Source organism: Tyto alba, unplaced genomic scaffold (assembly GCF_018691265.1).
Source record: "Tyto alba isolate M040663 unplaced genomic scaffold, T.alba_DEE_v4.0 Super-Scaffold_26, whole genome shotgun sequence".
NCBI classification, from domain to species: domain Eukaryota; kingdom Metazoa; phylum Chordata; class Aves; order Strigiformes; family Tytonidae; genus Tyto; species Tyto alba.
Window position 1 is genome coordinate 20,810,797 of NW_024881300.1, and position 20,135 is coordinate 20,830,931.

A 20,135-nucleotide genomic window follows, 5' to 3' on the forward strand; every position below is an offset into this window, starting at 1 on the left:
AGCACTGGGAGCTGGTGCCTGAGGAGGGGCTGCTCCTCCCCGGGGGACAGAGGGGACCGGGGACACCCCCTGCCAGCTGTACCTCGGAGGACGTGTCCAGCTTCAGCGGGGGCTGCTCGGCCACGCAGCGGAGATGGGCCCGCACCTCCTCCTCGTCGCTGTCGTCGCAGGAGTCGTCCAGGTCGTAGTAGTAACCTGGGGGTGGGGAGAGGCAGGTGTGAGACTGGGGAGACCACTGGGAACCCCGCGGGGAACCTGGGGACACGCTGGGGAAGCTGCTGGCACCCAGCTCGGGACAGGGATGCAGCAGGGAGCTGGTGCGGCGAGGCGGGATGCTGGGGGGGGAGCGGTGGGGGGTCCACCATGGGGCCGGGGGTCTAACCCAACAGAACCCTACTCCCCCTCCGCCAGCTGTGGGACCCTGGGGAGCATCGCCCACCCCCACGTCCCCCCTCAGCATCGTTTTGGGGCGGGTTAGTGGGGCACGGCCAGGGGGAAGCTGCGGCTGAGTCGTCCCCCCCCCATATCCCTGCTGGAAGGGAGACGGCAACGCCTGTTGTGTGTTTCCCCCCCCCAGTGCTCCATCTCCTCCTCACCGCTGTTCTCATCCCCGCTCGCGCAGTCCCATTAATATTTAAAGCCCGCTTATTAGCCTCAGTTCATCATTTATTAATTGGGCACGTCTAGAGCGGAGGATTTACCGAGCCGCTCGGCTTGCGGGCGCGTTTTGCAGCGCGGGCTGCCGGCATCCCCGGGAGACCCACCGGCCTCCCCCCCCCCCCCCCCCCCCGCCTCCCCACCACCCAGCGCCGGGGTGTGTGTGGGGGTAGGGGGGGTCCCCAGCGCGGTACAAACCCGGGCTCTCACCTTTCTCGCGGGCCTCCCGCCGCCGGCGCTCCTCCAGGTCGAGTTTGCTGACCAGCCTGCGGTGCTGCTGCACGAACTCGTCGTAGATGTACATGGGGTCCTGGGCGCGGGGCGGGGGGGGTCGGTAGGGCGAGCTGGGCTTGGCGGCCTCGGCGAAGGGGGCGGTCGGGGGTCTTTGCTGGCTCAGGAGGCTCTGCGTGGACTTCTCCAGCTCGGCTAGAAAGGGGGCGTGGGTGAAGCCCCCGTGCTCCGGGGCGCCGGGCTCCCGTCCCGGGGGGTATTTCTCCAGAGCATCCCGCTTCCTCGTCCCCTCCTCCAGTTTCTCAGGGCAGAAGACCCTCTCCACCTTCACCAGCGGGATGCCCTGACGGCTGGGCTCGAAGGGGGCCGGGTGGCCGTGGAGGGCGTGGGGCTCGGGGAGGCGCCGGGGGGGGTCGGGGGGGCTCTCCATCAGCGAGACGGGGTTCCAGAGGGACGTGGCGACGGGGTGGTGCTGGGGCTTGGGGGAGATGAGAGGTGGGGGCCCGCCGAAATGCTGCCCCGGCTCCCGGCCGCTCGGCTCGTGGCGGCTCGATCCCGACCTGCGAGGAGAGGAAAGGACCGGAGAGGTGAGGGGGGGCCAGCTTTTGGGGGAGAAACACACCAATTAGGGTCACCCAGAGCGGGGGTTGTGCATGTGGGGCTGCCACGCTTGTCCCCTCCTGTGCCACCACCCCAAGGGACGGGGCGGAGGGGAAGAGTTAAGGCTCTCCCCCCACCCCGGGTGGGTTGAGCAGGGATGTGGCTGCACTCCCAGGGCACCAGGAAGGGCACCCCCACCCCAGCTGCCCACCATGGGGACGAGAGAGCCAGCGGTCCCTGGCACAGCCCTGCTCCCCCCCGCTGCGAGGGCAGCTTCTCGGTGCAACTCTCCTCCGCCAGCCGGGGACGGAGCCAGCCCGTTAGCGGGATAAATATTTCATGTGCCCAAGCTGTGCATTTAACGCTTTTCCGCTCCAGCGCCCCGGACCTCCGCGCACAGAACAGCGAGTTCAGCTCAGCGCCTGCCCGGCCGGGGATGGGTCCCTCGGCCTCCCCGCTGGATGCGGGGATGGAGATGAGGATGGGTTATCCCCCCCCCCCCCCCCCCGCCCCCCGCTGCATGGGTTTCGGGGTGACCTTGCTCTCTCCCCTCTCCGGTTCGAGGCGGGAGGAGCGGGTGGGGAAGGGAGCTTGCGGCGGGCACTTGCCTTTGTGCCGCCCCGCGATCTGCTCCTTATTATCCTCGCTGAGCCGCGCTAATCCCCTGGATACCCAAAAATAACAAAGGGAGCTGGCGGCAGAGCCGGCTGGATGAGCCCGCGCCGCTTAAGCGCTCAGCCGTGGGGCTGAGCAAGCCCTTGTCAATCAGGGGGTGCAGGAACGGCTCAGGTTTGGGGCAGGTGCCCCCCCCCACCCCCCACCCCACCACCTTTTTCCTTTCCAAAACGGGGCATCCCGCCGCCTGGGTCTGCTGCGCGGCGGGGAGCCGCAATTAGCGGTGCCGGGTGCCTGGGCAGCACCTGGCCGCTCGCCGTTGGCCCCCGGCCACCTCCCGGGCTCGTCGCCTGCCGCCGCGCAGATGTCGGGCACCAGTAACGCCCAGTGCTGCCAGCACAGCCGGCCCGGCTGGCACCGTCTGCCGGGGACCTGCTGGCACCGGCTGAGCGCGGCCACTTCTGCTCCCGGGGACGTGCGAGGGGCACGGCTACGGGATGCTGGCTACCTAACGGGGAGCGGGGTGCTGGAGCCAGCTAACGGGGGGGGTGCAAAGCCACAGCGGGGAAAAAAAAAAAAAAAAATCTGACAGGTTTTACAGCGGGGAAAATGTAAGCAGATTTTAAGGGGGAAGCTCCAGCGCTGCTCCCTACCTGGGGTGCTCGGGCCGATGCTCGGGCTCGGGCTGGCTCGGGGCGCGCCCCATGTCGAGGTGCTGCTCTAAGACTTGCTGCCGAAATTCCGAGACTTGGGATTGCCGATCTTCCTTCTCCTGACGCAGCCGGCGCTGCCGGGCCAGCCACTTCTCCTCCTCGTTGGTGCGGTGGATGAGCAGCGCCGTGGCCGCGCTGCTCCCCGGCAGCGGGAACACGTTGTGGTTGGGGATGAGGCTGGGCACGGGGTGGTGGGGGGCCGGCGGCTGGTGCAGCGGGTGCTGGATGGGCTTCGGCGTCGGCAGCACCGAGTCCTTGAGTTTCTCTGCGTTGGGGAAAGGGGTGCCAGAGAGTCAGGGCGTGGAAAGGGGGAGCGACTTGCAGCCAGAATTGGGTGTTTCGGGAGGGCGAAGGGCCCCCCCCCACACACCCTGTGTGTGCCTGCGGGCGGGAGGCACTGGGAGTTGTGGGGCAGCCTCTGGCCAAAGCCGCGGCAGCTGGGCTTCTGGCAAAGCGAGCTGGCAGCCAAAAGAGCCCGGCTCCGTCCCCAGCCACCCCCTGGGGCCACCGACCCCCCTCGGTTTGGCCATCTGGAAGGGAAGGGGGACGGCGGCAAGCTGCGCCCCAAGTTCCTCAGCCCCCTCCAGTGTCACCTGTGGGGATGTTACCTGGTCTGCCGGGCGCCAGCGGCTCCACCAGTTTGCCCCGCTCCTCGGCCGGGTGTCCCCGCAGCCCGTGCAGCTCAGCCACGGGGAGGAAGGGCCCCTCCATGGCTTTCACCATGCTCAGCTCCTTCTCCCGGGCGCGCTCCCGCTGCCTCTCCAGCTCCCGTTCCCGCTCCTTCTCCCGCTCCAGCTCTTTCTCGCGTTCCCGCTCCCTTTCGCGCTCTTTCTCCCGCTCCCGGTCGGCTTCTCGCTCCCGCTCCTTCTCCCGCTCCCGCTCGCGCTCCCGCTCCCTCTGCCGCAGCTCCTCGTCCATTTGCAGCCTGCAAAAATTTTTAAAAAATTAAAAAAAAAAAAAAAAAAAAAAGCCAACCCCCCCTATGCCTGTTAGCATCCCCTGGGGTGCTCAGTGTCACCCCCCCGCCGCTCCCCAGCCATCATCCCCCCCGGTACCTCTCGGCGGCGAGGCTGGAGATGCGCTCGGACTGCAGGGCGGAGAGGGAGGAGTGCGAGAGCTCGGGGGGGTACCGTACCCCCGAGAGGTGCAGGTGCATGGCCGAGGGGTGCAGGGGCGGCAGCGAGCCCGGCGCCGGCAGCGGGTAGAAGGGGGACCGCAGCGCCGACAGGCAGTACGACTCATCCATCCTGGGGAGACAGGGATGCTCAGCGGGACGTGCCGCTCAAGTTTTGGGGTGGAGGGAGGAGGGGTGGGGGGGGAAGAGAGGAAAGAAACCCTCGATTCCCCCCTCCCCGCTGAGGAGGTGATTCCAGGCTGGACGAGGGGTGCTTTCTGCTTCGGAGAGGGGTTTGGAGAACCCCAAAATGCCCTCGGTGCAGCCCGACCGGCCTCCCCGGATCAGGCTCCCGCCCCGCCAAGGCTCATCCTCCGGTCACCGGGGTCCCCGTCCCCCCCCCCCGCCTCCCCTCACCCCTCCATGCCCACCTGAAGGCGGGGTGCGGGAAGGGGTGATGCGTCAGGTAGCTGGGGTGGTAGTAAGCGGCGGCGGCGGCGGGATCCAGGCCGAGGGGCGGCAGGGAGGACACGCGGAGGTCCTCGGCGGTGTGGTAGGGACGGAAGCTGCGCAGGTAATCCTCGGTGACGGCGCTGGGAGGTACCACGTGGTGGACCGGGCGCTGCAGGCTGGGGGGAGCAGGGACACGGCGGGGGTTCACCATCCCACCCTGTCCCCCAGCCCCGGGGGGAGATGTCGCCTCCCCCCACCCCGGGATGCTCGGTGGGAGCAGAGCTCGCACGGGGACGCCCGCATCCTCCTAACCCAACAACCCCACCACCACCCCGGACTCACTTGAGAGGCGGGAAGCGGGAGTCCTGGACCACGGAACTGGGGGGCAGCCCGAAGGAGTAGGGTGTCCCCAAGAGGTGAGAGGGGACGGTGGGGCCCCCCGCTTTCTCCTGCGCGAGGGGGGGCTCTGAGATGAGGCGCTCGCGGCCGCTGCTGCTGCTGCTGCCTCGTGACCCTGCTTCTTGCTGGAAGGCAAAGAGGCAACAACGCCGAGCTGGGTGTTAGGGGACATCAGGGACCCCAAGAGGGATGGTGTGTGGGGGGGTGTCCCTGCTGTCTCCCCACCCTGAGACTGTCACTGGGTCCCCAGCATGCCCGTGGGGTCCCTGGCTGGCACCGGTACCCAGGGGGAGGATGCATCCACCGGAGCATCCTCCCACATCCAGGCTGTCAAAAAACAGGCTGGAGGGGTGTGAGGGTCTGGGGGGGGGGGGGTGTTACGCCAGGGAGTGGGGGGGGCACCAGCAGGAGAAGGGGTGCTGAAGCTGGGGCAACGCTGCCAGCAGGACACACATTACCTGCCTGGAAATTTACGGGCTGCTTTGTTCTCCAGGGTTATTAATCATCCGGGGAGGATACAGGCACGACCAGTGGGAATCCAGCAGCCCTTTGACAGCGGCCATAAACCGGGGGTCAGCCCTGCATCCCCCCCCCGCCAGCCCCACGGACAGGCCAGGATCAGCAACACACACACACCCCCCCCCCACCGTGGGGCCTCAGCTGCCCTCCATCAGCTCCCCATCCCCAGAGCCGGGATGAAGGTCGCTCCCCCCTGGCACCCACGCTGGCTAGGGAAGGACCCCCTGGCAAGGGGGAACCCCTTGAGGTGACAAGAGACCCCGTAGTGTCCAGCAATTAGCAGGGTGCCCTCCAGCAAGGCAAGATGGGGTTTAAAAATTATGAATTTTTCATCGCATCTTCTCCGTTTAGCAGCTAGAGGAAGAGAATGGCAGCATCCCCCCTGTGCCGTGCATCCCCTCCCCATCCAGTCCCCAGACCCTCCGGACCAGGTCGTAGGTCCCCGGCTGTTGGGGACGGTCCCAAGGTCACAGGGGATGGCACAAAGGGTGTCCCGTGTCCCCCCCCCCCCCCCCCCCAGCTCCTTCCACTGCCTCAGCCGCCTGCGTTAAGGCTTATTGTGCGTGCCAGGCTCTGCTCTAATTACCTCCCCGTCTCGGGGCGTCACGCTGCGAGCGCGGCTCTGCCAGACAATAACCCACGCTCGGTTAACCCCCGTGCTGCGGGGGTCACCGGGGAGGAGGCGACACAGGGAGGGGGACACGGGCTGGGGAGCACCCGAACACCCCACGCGCCCCTCCAAGCACCCGGGGATCGCGGCCCCATTTATTTTTCTCCGCCCCGCCACCCCATCCTCGGCGTTTCTCATCCCCTCCCATCGCCTCTCCGCTTTGTGGTTTAATTAGTCTTTCCAAGTGGCATAATCCCCCCGGGAATCTGCTTGTAGCGTGCGGAGGAGAGGAGAACCACTAACGATGCTTCTTAATTAGCTGCTCTTCCTCCCCAAGCCCCCCGCCCCCCCCCTCCTCCTCCACCCCCCCAATTCTTCCTCACGCTCCCCTCTGGATGGCAGCCTGGGGACGGTGGCAGCCCAGGGATGTGGTGGGGAGGAGAAGGGACAAAACTGGGGACACGGACACACACACACAGAGCACTGTGGTCCCTCAGGAGTGCAGCTCCTGGCACCTCGGATCACGGTTGGCACGCAGCATCCCTCCATCCTTTGGGGGGGGTCAGGGCCACGCACCGCCCCCCCCTCCAAAAACACAGCCATACCTGTCTGCCCTCACTCCTCCAGACCCCGTTGACCGTCTTCGTGGGGGCGATGGTGACGACGGGCGGCGTGCTGGGCACGCTGTGCCCCCCCGGGGGCACGATGATGGGGCCCATGGGGCCGCGCTTGGGCGTGCTGGCGGGGGAGCTGTGGTTGGTGGCCGGCGAGGAGACCGGGGACGACTCGCTGCTTATCGAGGACCCTGAAATTAAATTTAAAAATTCAAATAAGCGGGGAAAAAGGCAGCCGCTAACCGGCTGAAACCACCTTATCAACAAACTGAAGCCGTCCCCGGTGGGATGCCCCGCTGCAGCCGTCTGGGATGGGGCATGCAGGGTGGTCAGCGCCCCTCCAACCCCCCCGCCCTGCTCCAAGGCTGGACCCTCATCCTGGGGGGGGGTTCCCAGGGAGCCCTGTCCCAAGGGAGATTCCCCTCCAGTGCTACAAGGCTTCCCCCCACACAGTGGGATGGGCACCCTCCTTGCTCCCATCGAATAGGGATTGCCAACCCCCCCCACACACACACACACCTCCCATAAAGCCCTTCACTCTGCCCGTGTCCCTCGCCTTGGCACCAGCAACACCGACGTGATGCCAACCCCGGGCGGCCACATCTCCTCCAGCCGAACCCGCAAACGCCTTAATCCAGCTGGAAAAGTCGCCGCGCACGAGCCGGGGCACTCGGAGACACTGGGATGAAGGAGTGACTCCCCGTAACCCTTGGGCAAGGCTTTGGCTTTATTTGCATAATACGCCTGTGTTTTAAATTATACCCACGCTGGGGACGCCGGCGATATTTCCAAGGGGAAAAAATAAAAATGGAATTAAAAGCGGAGAGCGCGGCGAGGGTAGAAAAGCAGAGCTGGAGCAGAAACACAAATTCAACATTAAGTAGGGCGCACGGTGCCCGGCCTCTGCTCCGCGGCACAGCGCCTGCTCCTAAAACCCAGCTGGGCAGCTTGGGGGGCTCCTGCCCCCCCCCCCCAAAACCCTGCTGCCACCAGCCTGGAGAACGTTTCTGACGTGCCGGCCGGGACTGGCTACTGGCCACCGAGGGGTGGCCTGTGGTCACTGCAGGATGCCAGCCAAGAGGTGACGGTGCTCCCCATTCCGGCATTGAGAGGGGCCGTGTCTCCCCCTTGAGCGTGCAAGCTGGCTCCTTGCCCGTGCAAGCCAGCTTCCCCCGAGTGTGCAAGCTGGTTCGTTGCCCTGCGAGCGTGCAACGCGGCTCCTCTGTGCACGCAAGCCAGCTCTCCTGAGCGCGCAGGCTGGCTCCTCGCCCCGCGAGCACGCACGCTGGCTCCCCTGAGCCTGCAAGGAAGCTGCTCGCCCCTCGAGCCATCTCCATCCCTCTCCAAAAGCCAGACGGGCAGGAAGCAGGAGCATCCCCGGGCAGCGGGAAGGATGCTCGGCGGAGCGGAGAGGCCGAGCGGAGCAGCCCGCTGCTGCCTTGCCCTGCCTTATTAATTATTCCCGAGTCGCTCCGAATCGCTTTCATTTCAAGAGCGGCAAGACTCAGGGAAAAGAGAAAGGCTGCCCGCGACAAAGGAGGCCGCCGATACGGATTTGACACCCACTGAAGTCTATCTTGTCAGCGCAAGGCCAACAACAATTAGCAGCCTAATCCCCTCTGAGCTGGGAAGCCATTACTCACCACGCGATAGCGTTAACAATCAATACCATCACAATGAGCCCAGCAATTAATGAAGCTAAAGTCTTACTTCAGAACCTTAATTCTCGCTGTGTGGCTTTAAACGGGAGGGTTTGTGATCGTTATAATTAACTGGTGGTATTCAGCCAGGAGTTAGTCAATGAAACTAATCTGGATTGGAGATGACAAGAGGCACAGTGTGATGGTGTCACCTTTGTTTTCTGACCTCCCGCTTTCCGCTCCGCGATAGCAGATTAGCAGCCCAGGCTGACAGGCAAATGTAATTAACAGCTGAGACCCTGAAGGAGGAGGGAGGGGGGGGAAAAAGAAAGGAAGAGTGGGGAATAAAACCCACCCTGCAGACAGCCTGGGGCAGGATGGGAGGCTGGAGCCCCCGGCCAGGCGATGGCTTTGGTGGCTTCTCGGGGCTTTGATGAGTTGGAGTTGGTTGGGATGAGCCCCCGCAGCTGGGGGTGCTGCGGGGGGAGCGGGACATCCCTACGGATGCGGCGCAACTGCCGGGCGGTCCATAAAGCTGGTAAAAAAGGTGGCAATCTCGGGTGGACCCAGTCGGCATCACCCCCACGGCGGAGCATCTCCCGTTGTGGGAAGAGAGGTGGGGTGAGGATTTGGGGGCAGAGCGATTCATTTCCTGGGGCTAAAAACCACGGTGTGGAGAGAAACCCCCTTTCCCAACACCCACCCAAACCCACGCCTACTAAAACCATCCAGGATGAGCCACTTTGGGCACCCAGATGGGCAAGGACAGGGTTTTTGTTTGGTGGTTTGTTTTTTTTTTTTTTTTTGGTAAACAAACTATGCAGTCGTTAAGGGGAAATCCAAAGGGAACGCGGCCGCTTCTCTCCAGCGCCACAAAATCCATGCCAAGACCTGCTGGTGTCCCTTCGGATGGGCTGAGCGCCATGGCAGGGGCACGAGCTGTGCAGTATGGGGGGGAATAAAAGGCAAAATAATCCCCCCAATCCCAGCTGACTGCCCCAAAGGAAGCAGATGGGCTCAGGAGGTGGCAGCCAGGGAGAACCAGGAGCTCCCAGTGAGGCTGAAGCATCACTCGGTGTCACGGGGACCTGGTGTCCCCACGTGCCTCCTCGGGAGCAGCCGATGCCAGAGGCTTCGGGTCACGGCCGTGCTGGGACGTTTTGTGGCTGGCAGGGGAGCTGTGAGGAAGGTCTTGCAGATGGCACTTGCAAAAAGGGTCTTCCATAAAGGGCCTTGCGAAAAGAACCTTGCAAAAAGGATCTTTCAAAAAGGATCTTCCAAAAAGGGCCTTGCAAAAGAAAATCTTGCAAAAGGTCAGGCAACCTCCCCAGGGACCAAAGTGCCCGGGCAGTGGGCAACAACCCAACAGGGAGCACCCACCACTGGAAATACCAAGGATAAATACTATTTCGTTGCAAATGGATAGTGCCAGCGGTCTCCCGGTGAAACACTTTGCAGCCCAGGGACAGGCTGCCTCCTCCTGCGCGTGTGGGACATACCCAGTGGGACACGCTCCCCGTGGTGACAGGGACCTCGGGGTGCCCCGGCACCGCGGCGGCAGCTCAAACAACCCCCCCATTGCGAGCTGCACCCCAGCAGAGACAGAGGGCACGATGGAGGATGCGGCAGCCGGGCCATCGCAGGGGGACGAGGGACGGGGACATCCCAGGAGCGCCCGAATTTCCCGTTTGGAAATTTGGCTGGGGAAGGAACAGATCTGAGGAGCCTCCGGGCAAAAAAAAAAAAACAGCGTTTCGGTGAAGCGTGGTGGGAGGGAGCAGGCAGGGAGGGGACAGGTCCCCCCGTGCCACGCTCTCCCAGGCTTTCTCCCAGGGTACGGCGGGCGATACGGCGTTTGGATTACTCCGGCTGAATTGAATTTCTAAACTGCCCCCTCGAGACGTGACGCCGGGGAAAGATGTTAGCTTGGGAAATGGCGAGGAAACACCGTCCGCCAGCTCCCGGGTGGCGGCGGGGAGGGGGGGCGGGAAAGGCACCACTGCTCAGCATCCCCCCACCCCACCCTCATCCAGGTCCTTGTCCCCATCCCCATCATCGTCCCCTACCTCTCGGCTCCTCGGCTTGCTTGGCGAGCTTGCGGAGAGCGGCGGCGAAGCTGGAGGAAGGTGCTGCCTGGACGGACAAAGTGCTGCTGGCTGCCGGGCTGCCATTGGGGACGATGGAGCCGTTGAGGGGCGAGGGGGTGAGGGGGCTGACGGTGGCGGTGGTGCGGGTGGCGGTGGAGAGCATTCCTAGGGACGGCGACTTCGGCTCATGGCTCATGCCTGCCAACAAGAACAGCCCGCATTAAGACGGGGACACAGGGATGGAAGAGAGGATCCCCAAATCCTCCCCCTCTGGGAGCACCGACAACCAGCGGGACAAGCAGGAGCTTCTCTTTAGCTCACCATCCCACCTCGAAATGCACCCCGAGTTCATGCAAGGGTGGGGGGAAGCGAGCAGGGGGCTTTATCTAATGAAACAAGTGCGCCCCGGGCCGCTCGCCCACGGAAAACAAGGTGACGTGGGGGCCAGGAGCTGCTGCTCCCCAGTAACAGTGGGGGGGGTGTCAGCGGAGCCCAAGGGGGAAGGGAGAGGGTGTTTCGGGGGGACACAGGGACCTCAGTGTCCTGATGGAGGTGATGGGGAGGGGGGGCAGCCCCCTGACTTGTGTGGTGCTGCCAAAACCCCAAGCACCACCGCTGCACCCCTAATTGCCACCATTACACCCCCAAATCCCCGCCACTGCACCCTCAGATCAGCAGTACTGCAGCCCTGGGTCCCCAGCACTGCGCCCCACAAATCCACACCACTGCATCTTTGACTCCTCAGCATCGCACGCCCCCCAAGTCCTCACCCCTGCACCCTCAAATCCCCAACACTGCATCCCCCCAGTCCCCATCACTGCGCCCCCAAATCCCCACCACCGCACTCTCAAACCCCTGGTATCGCTCCCCCCAGTTTCCCCCCCACTTTATACCCAAATCCCCACCATCGCACCTCCAAATCCTCAACACTGCAGCCTCGCTGCACCCCTCAAAGCCCCACCACTGCACCCCCAAAAGCCCCACCACTGCACCCCCAAAAGCCCCACCACTGCACCCCCACTCCCTTACCACCGCATCTTCAAATCCTCACCACGGCACCCCCAAGTCCCCACCGTTGCACCCCCTCAAGCATAGCAGTGCTATAGGGCACGGTGGCCCCTAAGGCTGGGGGGGTTGGGGTGCTGCTGAGTGGGAGGGTGCAGCCCCCCCCCCCCCCCCCCCCAGCTGTCACAGCCGCTCCAGGACTCTCCACCTCCCGAAACAGCAACTGCTGATGTCAGGGCCCTTAAAATAGACTTCCAAAACGAGCTGCTTCATTAACACCAGCCTCAAATTAGCCCCGCTCCCAGGTGGGCAGGCAGGTGGGGGGGGGGGGGGGGTGAGGGAGGAAGACACCCCCCCACCCCCCCCCCCACCCCAATCCCAAATCCCAGCAGTGCTGGAGGCAGCTCGAGGCACCGAAGACCCCGGAGCATCCCACTGCAGAAGGTGGCTGGGCAGAGCGCGGGGGCCAGGATGGGGAGGGGGGGGGGGGGGGGGGCTGCGAGTGCCACTCAGCGTTGATTAATCTTTGCCCCCCGGCCCCAGGAGAGGCGGCCGGCGCGGCGGCGTGCGCTCCCCTCTGCCCTCATTATACAAGCATTTATTAACTCCGGTGCTCTCAGCCATTGACTGCCGCCTTGTCGACACGCTCGGCTCATGTAAATTCATTACCAGAACAGCTGGGAAGCCAACCCGCCGCGCCAGCCTGGCCCGGGCACCCCCGGGGCTTTGCACCAGCCTGTGGACCCTCCGGATGAGTGCCTGGGTGCCCCCCCTTGCCCCGTTTTCCCTCCCCCGGAGCGTGGGGCACTGAGCTCTGCCTGCGACGCCATGTACCCATGCGCTGTCACAAGGGGTTGCAGCACGATGGGCACAGCACTGGCACAAGCTGGGGACAGCCCCGTGTCCCCCCAGGGCACTGCCCCACATCCCCCAGGGCACTGCCCCACATCCCCTGGGCACGATCCTGCATCACCCGGGGAACAGCCTGGCACCTCCTGGCATCCCCTTGGCACAACCCTGCATCCCCCAGGCACTGCCCCACACCCCTCAGGCTCAGGCCCCGTGGCCTCGGGCACAGCCCTGCATCCCCCCCCCAGCACTGCCCCACATCCCCCAGGCACTGACCCACACCCCTCAGGCTCAGCCCCGTGACCTCGGGCACAGCCCTGCATCCCCCCCCCAGCACTGCCCCACATCCCCCAGGCACTGCCCCACACCCCTCAGGCTCAGCCCCGTGGCCTCGGGCACAGCCCTGCATCCCCCCCCCAGCACTGCCCCACATCCCCCAGGCACTGCCCCACACCCCTCAGGCTCAGCCCCCTGACCTCGGGCACAGCCCTGCATCCCCCCCCCAGCACTGCCCCACATCCCCCAGGCACTGCCCCACACCCCTCAGGCTCAGGCCCCGTGGCCTCGGGCACAGCCCTGCATCCCCCCCCCAGCACTGCCCCACATCCCCCAGGCACTGCCCCACACCCCTCAGGCTCAGGCCCCGTGGCCTCGGGCACAGCCCTGCATCCCCCCCCAGCACTGCCCCACATCCCCCAGGCACAACTCTGCATCCCCCAAGCACAGACCTTCATCCCCCAAGCACTGCCCGGCATCCCCTTAGCACAACCCTGCACCCCCCAAACACAACCCTGTACCCCCCCCCCCCCCCCCACGTCTCCCCGTGCTCCCCAGCTTCTCCCCACCTATTAACCCCAATATAACCCCCCCCTTCCCCAGCCCCAATCCAAGGCTGGAGACCATTTGCCAACCAGCCGGCGGGGATTAGCATGCTCGAGCACGCTTCCCCAGGGCATGGGGGGGGGGGGGGGGGGCTGGTGGCGAAGCATCACCCGTGTGATGCTCAGCTGATCCCCGCGGCCCCAAAACACCTCCCAGCAAACTCATGATCCCACCGGGATTTTCCAGGCGAGTGTAGGGAGCTTGCATTCCGTGTCCCCGTCCCCCCCCCCACCCCCCCCCCCCCCCGCCACCCCTTTTCGCTAACATGAGCAGAGCCGCTGCCCCAGCCGGGCTTCAAACCAGTTTTGCTGCTCCTGCCCGGTGATAAAATCGGCGCCTCCGCCCTCGCTGGGGCCCGAGCAGCTGCCGCTCACCCGCCTTGCCCCGACGGACCTGGCGTCCGTCTGTCCAGGCGTCCCTTGGGAGAACTGCCAGCTGGGGAAACTGAGGCACGCTGCGGCGGAGAGCATCCGCGTGGGGATGCGGGGGGGGGGGGGGGGAACCACGCTGCGTCCCCCTCCCCGTCCCTCCGGCGTCCCGTCACCGGCGCGGCGTGGGTGCCACTCACCTCTCGTGGGTGCCGCCGTCCCCGCGGTGGCTGGGGACGCCGTGACGCCCCACGGCGAGGTGGGGCCTCCCCCCTGACCCCCCCCTTCCAGGTTCTCGCCCTCCTCCTGCCCCTCCCCAGCTGCTTTTCCCGGCAGGCAGATCCGTGCGGAAAAACAGGTGAAGTTCGGAGCCCTGGCAGCAGCCCGGGGTCACACCAACAGTTGCCTCACCGGGGCGGGGAGCTGAACCCCAAAACGGGACAAGTTGCCCCTCCGCTGCTCATGGGGGGGCAGGGAGAGGGGCTGGCACCCCCCCCCCCTCCACGTGCCTGCCCCTACGAGCAGGCAGCTGCTGCCTGTACCCCAAAACCAAAGCGGTGGGTGGGGGTGCAGGGGCCGCAGGACGCCCGGGTCCCCTGCTGAGGCCACGGGGAAGGTTGGGGACAGGGGACCAGGCGATGTGCCACCCCGTCCCCGTCCTTCCCCCCGGCATGTGCCCGGGCACAGCGGCGCAGGGAGTGCCTGGCATTCCCAGTGCCCGCTGGCTGCCTGCCCGTGGGAGCAGGCAGGTCCCTGCCCGGCGGGAGGAAGAGGAGGAGGAGGAGGAAGAGGAGGAGGAGGAGAGGACGGTGGGGCCACCACCATGTCACCCTTCCCCGGGCCACCCCAAATCCCCCGGTGCCACACCAGCCACGGGGTTGCCATCCCCGACGGTGCAAGACCCCAAACCCCTGGCTCCTTTTGGAGGGAGGGTTTTTTTTTTTTTCGGGGGGGGGGGGTGGGGGGGGTGCCCCTGCCCCCCCACCCCCGCCCCTCTCCACCCCCCCCAGCCCCCCCTCTCCGCATCCTCCCTGGCGCAGGGCTGGGAGCTGGGTGCGTGCCATCTTCTCTCCATCTGCTCCTGATGACGCTGGCGGGTTTTTTGGCAGCGGGAGCCTCCTCCGGCAGCGAGAGCAGAACCAGTCTGGCTGCCTGGTGGGACTGGAGACAAATAAACACGCCGGCAGCCCCCGCGGGCAGGCAGGAGCGGGCAGCACTGGGGCACGGAAGGGCTCCCAGCACCCCAAAAATCCCAGGGTCCTTCCCAGGGTCGTGTGGGAAGGCGGGGGGGGGGGGGGGCTCTCTCCCACCCTCCTCATCCCCGCTGCAGGCAGCTGCCGGGAAATGCGGTGCAGGCAGGTTTAGCACCTTGGTTTCAACGCCCCCCCCCCCCCCCCCCCAGCACCTTGAAAGGCCCCTAATGAGCATGAAGTGCCCTTCAGAGCAGATTGCCATTGAACTCAACCTGCACCAGCCGCCCGCTTTTAAAAGCAGCTATTTTGAGCTCCCGGGCTCCCAAGCGCTGGAACTAATAATTTATTACCAAATACGATCAGGCAGCAGCTCCAGCCCCTGGCAAATGGAGCGGAAAAAAACCCAGCACGGCAGGAGGCCGAGGGAGCAGGGAGAGCTTGAGCATCCTGCATCCTCCCCCCGGGACGGCTCCGCACCCACCGCACAGCCCCCTCGGCTCCCCCCACGCTCGCCCTGGCGGGGTCCCCCGAGGGATTTGGGGGGGGGGGGGATGTTCCACGGCATGAGCTTCCCCCCAGCCTTTCCTCCCTCTCTCAGCTCCCCGGCTCCCGCTCCGGAGCTGCATCCAGCTGCACGCTCCTAGCGGGAACAGCTGCTTTACATGGATTTTCAATGCTAATGGCTTCGCATTGTCAAGCCCCCCCCCTCCTCCCCCCCCCCTCCAGTCCCCCCCCCCCCCAGTCCTCCCCCCTCTTTCTCCCCACGCTGCTTCAATGCAGCAGGCAGGGCCCCGGTGGCTGCCTGTGCGGGCAGGAGGGAGGGCAAGCAGCCAGGGGCAGCACGTGCCCCTCGTCTGTCGTCCCCCCCCTGCCCCAAGCACCCCGACACCCCCTCCAGAGCCAGCAGGCAAGGGACAGGCAGGGGACAGGCAGCGGGGACCACCTCCTCCCCGGGCGATGCCCCCCGCCCCGACCCTCCGCGCATCTTCCACCCCTCGTTACAACGCACCGCACCTGCAACACGCTCCATTAATTAGTTAATTGATCAATCGGAGCCCGCACTCCTGCCCTCCCTCCCCGCCGCCCCGCACGCTCCGAAAAGAAGGGAGGTGGCCGGGCTGGGTGTCCCCAAGTGTCCCCAGGGATGGAGAGATGCAGGCGGGCGCAGGCTCTGTCCATTTTTAGGCTCCTCGGGGCAGAGCCCAGGATCCATCCCGGCAACATCCCCCCACCTTAGCCAGCCCCACCCCCCCCCCCCCCCAGCACCCTCGGCGGGGTCTGGATGGGTCCCCCGGGGTGAGGACAGCCTTGTCAGTGAGGGACACAATTCGGGGCTCCCCGGGGAGCCCGGCACAGCACCGAGCATCCAAGTGCGAGGCACTATTAGCCGGCTGGGTCTCCATCGATCACTCCTCCATGGACCATTGATCTGGCAAACGACAACAAGCAAACTAATAAGAGCTCGTTTGGAGGGCGCAGCACCAGGGAGGGAGGGGCCAAGGCCGGCGTGGTGCAGGATTATTTTTCTCCCTTTCTTGCCCAGTCCAACCGGCCCTGGGCGCTTTTTCAGCCCATAGGAGACCAGGCTGGTGAAAGATTCACTTCAAAGCAACTTTCTTCCCCGTTTCTGCCCCGGCAGAGCGAGCTGGGGGCTCTGAAAATAAAATGCCTGTGCCCAAGGGATGCTGCTGGCCCCCGAGCCGCTCTCTGCAGCACCCAGGTTGGGATGGCGGTTGCTCTCTGCTCTGGATCTGGGTGCCAGCTATCTCTCGAGGGATCCCCCCCACTTTGGGAGAAGCGGGGTACAGCCCCCACCCCTCCTCTTTGCACGAGGCTGTGTGGGGCGTGCGGGAGGGTGCCAGGCATCACGCAGCACTGCTGGGCACTGCACGGGGGCTGCTGGGCAGTACGTGGCACTGCTGGGGCACTGTGCAGTGCCACTTGGCATCATGTGAGACAGAGCTGGGTATGGCACTGTCCTGCTGAGCACCACACGGTGCTGCCAGGCATTGTCTGGTGCTGCTGGGCATTGCCTGGTGCCACCAGGCATCGAGCACTGCCCACTGGGCATCGTGTTGGACAGGGCTGGGCACCTCATGGTGCTGCTGGGCATTGCAGTGTGCTGCTAGGCGCTGCATGGTGCTGCCGGGCTTTGCATGGTGCTGCTGGGCACTGCATGGTGCTGCCAGACATTGCACAGTGCCACTGGGCACTGCATGGTGCTGCTGGGCTTTGCATAGTGCTGCTGGCCACTGCATGGTCCTGCCAGACATTGCACAGTGCCACTGGGCACTGCGCGGTGCTGCTGGGCTTTGCATAGTGCTGCTGGGCATTGCAGTGTGCTGCTAGGCGCTGCATGGTGCTGCTGGGCACTGCATGGTCCTGCCAGACATTGCACAGTGCCACTGGGCACTGCATGGTGCCGCCAGACATTGCACACTGCCACTGGGCACTGCATGGTGCTGCTGGGCTTTGCATGGTGCTGCTGGGCACTGCACAGTGCTGCCAGACATTGCACAGTGCCACTGGGCACTGCATGGTGCTGCTGGGCTTTGCATGGTGCTGCTGGGCACTGCACAGTGCTGCCAGACATTGCACAGTGCCACTGGGCACTGCATGGTGCTGCTGGGCTTTGCATAGTGCTGCTGGGCACTGCACGGTGCCGCCAGACATTGCACAGTGCCACTGGGCACTGCACGGTGCCGCCAGACATTGCACACTGCCCCTGGGCACTGCCTGGTGCTGCCGGGCTTTGCATGGTGCTGCTGGGCACTGCACAATGCCATTGGGCACCACCCAGTGCTACTGGGCACTGCACCGTGCCACCAGCCACTGCGCGGTGCCATTGGGCAACGCGTGGGCCAAAGCCGAGCATCGCCCGGCGCTGCCAAACCTTGCCCGGCGCTCCCAGGCATTGCACAGGCTGGGAGCGGGCAATGCCCGGCGTAGCCAAAATTGCCCTCCCCTCCCAGTGTGTGTGTCCCCCCCCCCCGTTCCCCCAGCAGCAGCTCGGGGCGGCCCTGCCGCGGGCAGCGCAGGCTTTGCCGTCAGCGGCGCATTGTTCTCGGTGCGAGAAGCCCTTGCCCAGCAGATGGCAGGTATAACAAAGCAGCTTGCTGCGGCCAAGCCAATTATTTATCTAATTATGATTTACCACTTAACCACATGATCTTTCTGCAGAGTTGTGGGCAATTAAAACCGGGGTGATTATGTGGATTATGCAAATCGGCTGGAGCCGAGCGAATAAAATTGGAGATTAGAGTTTCACGCAGGCTGGATCTTGCACCGGGCAGGTCCTGGCGGGGGCAAGCGGGGGGGGGGGGGGGGGGGGCGCGACCCAGCCGAGCCGGGGGCTATGGGGCAGAGTTAGGAGGTGCCAGGGCAAGGCGAGGGGATGTCTCCTGCCACCCCGCTGCCTTTGAGGTGCTGCAGTCCCCCTCCCGCAAAGCCGGTCCAGAGCTGAAAGCTGCCCCCCCCCCCCCCCCACCGTGGGAGTGGGTGCCCGCAGGGCCCCCCCCCCCCCCCCCCCCCCGCGGGTGGAAAGCAGCTGGTGATGCAGGGGGTGCCAGGGATTTCCCAGCGCCCACCCCCAGCTACACCCCAAAAAGGTGTGGGGTGGGGGGGGAGAGGGGGGAGATTACACAGCGCAGCCCCCATCCCTCGCCCCATCCGCGGGCAGCTAACGAAAGGCTCCGGGGGCGACGGGTATTAATAATGGGTATTAATAACGAGTATTAATAACAAGTATTAATAACGCCGCCTGGCAGATTACTCTGCCCGCCCGGCTTGATATGAGATTTATGCATGGTGCGAACTCCGGAAATACAGAAGTATTAATGGTAATACCTCGTGTCCTAGCAAAGGTCACGGGCAATCTCCATCAATCCCACTGCACTGCCAGCAAAGCCGGGGGTCCGGGCGGGATGGGGGGTCCCCCCGTGCACACCGCAGTGCCGTGGTTTATGACTGTGCAGATGGCCCAGCCCGGACCAGAGGGAAGGTTTTACCTTGTGATAAGAAATTAACGCTGGCAAATGGCAAATTTACTGCCTGTATTTTCATTTTCCTGATACCGGCGCCATCTGCTAGCTATCGGTGCCCCACGTCACCCGCTTTTTAGTTACAAGACGCTGCGGAGATCTTGGCTGAGACCTCGGTGTGCTCCTCACCTGGGAGCCCTGGGTCCTTTGCAATGTTCCGTGGGGTCCCACCACCACCACCTTGATGGGGCTCACCCTTCCCATGAAGACCCCCAAGAAACGGGCGCCAGCGAGGAGGGTCTGGAGCAGCAGCGATGCCTGTGGAACCCGACTGTGCCGGGGACGGGCGCAACACGCTGCCAGCACCAGGGGGATGGACCCGGGACATTCATCACAGGGGATGATCAACCAAAAAGCAGGTGTGTGTGGGGGGGGTCACATGTGGCACCGTTCGGCACTGAAGGGAGCGGACCCCCCCTTCCCACACCAGGATTTAGGGTGATGAGCGCTGGCGATCCCCCGTGCCGGTGCCAAGAAGGCCGGCCGGTGCCCCCGCGCGCGCAGCATCTTCCCTTTTCGCCTACAGTAATCCTCAGCCTTTCGAGCAAATTATTAAAATTCACTTATATTTAATCTGCCTGCTGGAATTAATTGAATTTTTACGCTTGGCAAATGTCAGTGGGTGCGCGCTGCCTCCCAACGGGGACCCGGCTGCAGGTGCGGCGGGCGCAGCCCTGGGGTTTTACCCCTCTCCGGGGACAAAACCCACCCTGGGGCGTGGGACAGGGTGCCCACGGCACCCACAGCCCCCATCGGCAGCGGGTGGTGGGATGCACGGGTGCCAGCACCCTCCCAGCTCTGCTCATTGGCACCAGGCAGGCGGCCCCCAAACCTCCCTCCCCTCCACAGGGCGCGCGTTAAACGCCCCCCCAAATCCCCCTCACGGCGCTGCCTCCGTGGCTTTGGAGGGGACACGGGGAGCCCCTCGCTTCCCACCGGAGAGTGCCAGCATCCTGCCTGGCGCCGGGGTCCTCCGCCGGGTGATGAGAGCCTTCCTCCCCCTCCCCGTCATCCTCCTCGAATATTGCCAAAGCGTCTAATTTGCCCGCCAGGAAGGCCGAGGGAAAAGAGCTTCTATTTTACCAGTAATAAGCCCTCCAGACAAAGGCTGGATGAGCCATTCAGCGGTGGGAAGGGGGAAGGGTCCGGCCCCACGGTGCCAGGAGCTTGAGGGAAGGGAGAGGTTCCCTCCTGCTTGGGGGATCCAGCCCTGGGACATGGCACGGCATCCCGGGGTGACCCAAACCCACGCAGTCCTGAGCTCCTGGATGCGAGGTGGGATGAACAGCAACACCGCGCTGGAGACGCTCCTGCTCTGCAAACTGGGATCCATACCCAAAGCCCACGTGGGCCCGTTCCCCACTGGGGACAGCCCCGGTCCCCGCTCGGGGACGTTCTCCCCATCCGTTGGCTTTGCACCGAGAGGGAGAAGTTCACGGGCAGCGTGAGCCACGGGGGACCCCGGGCCCCGGCAGGCAACTTCCAAACTTGACTGGCGCTTGCCCCCCTCCACCGCCCGCCCGGGATTATCATAAATTAAGACGTA

At 64.9% G+C, this 20,135-nt stretch overlaps 1 protein-coding gene across 2 annotated transcripts in view; it reads right to left on the minus strand.

Moving 5' to 3' along the window:
* GSE1 (Gse1 coiled-coil protein) overlaps positions 1-20,135 on the minus strand; it is a 102,588-nt gene that overhangs the window by 3,820 nt on the left and 78,633 nt on the right. For both annotated transcript variants that reach the window (XM_042797460.1, XM_042797459.1), the window contains exons 3-11: positions 10,232-10,450; positions 6,517-6,716; positions 4,726-4,907; positions 4,362-4,559; positions 3,872-4,063; positions 3,425-3,741; positions 2,757-3,081; positions 868-1,448; positions 83-195 (exon numbers count right to left, since the gene is read on the minus strand). In XM_042797460.1, the coding sequence (XP_042653394.1) occupies positions 83-195; positions 868-1,448; positions 2,757-3,081; positions 3,425-3,741; positions 3,872-4,063; positions 4,362-4,559; positions 4,726-4,907; positions 6,517-6,716; positions 10,232-10,450 (2,327 nt within the window). The remainder of the gene's footprint in view (positions 1-82; positions 196-867; positions 1,449-2,756; positions 3,082-3,424; positions 3,742-3,871; positions 4,064-4,361; positions 4,560-4,725; positions 4,908-6,516; positions 6,717-10,231; positions 10,451-20,135) is intronic.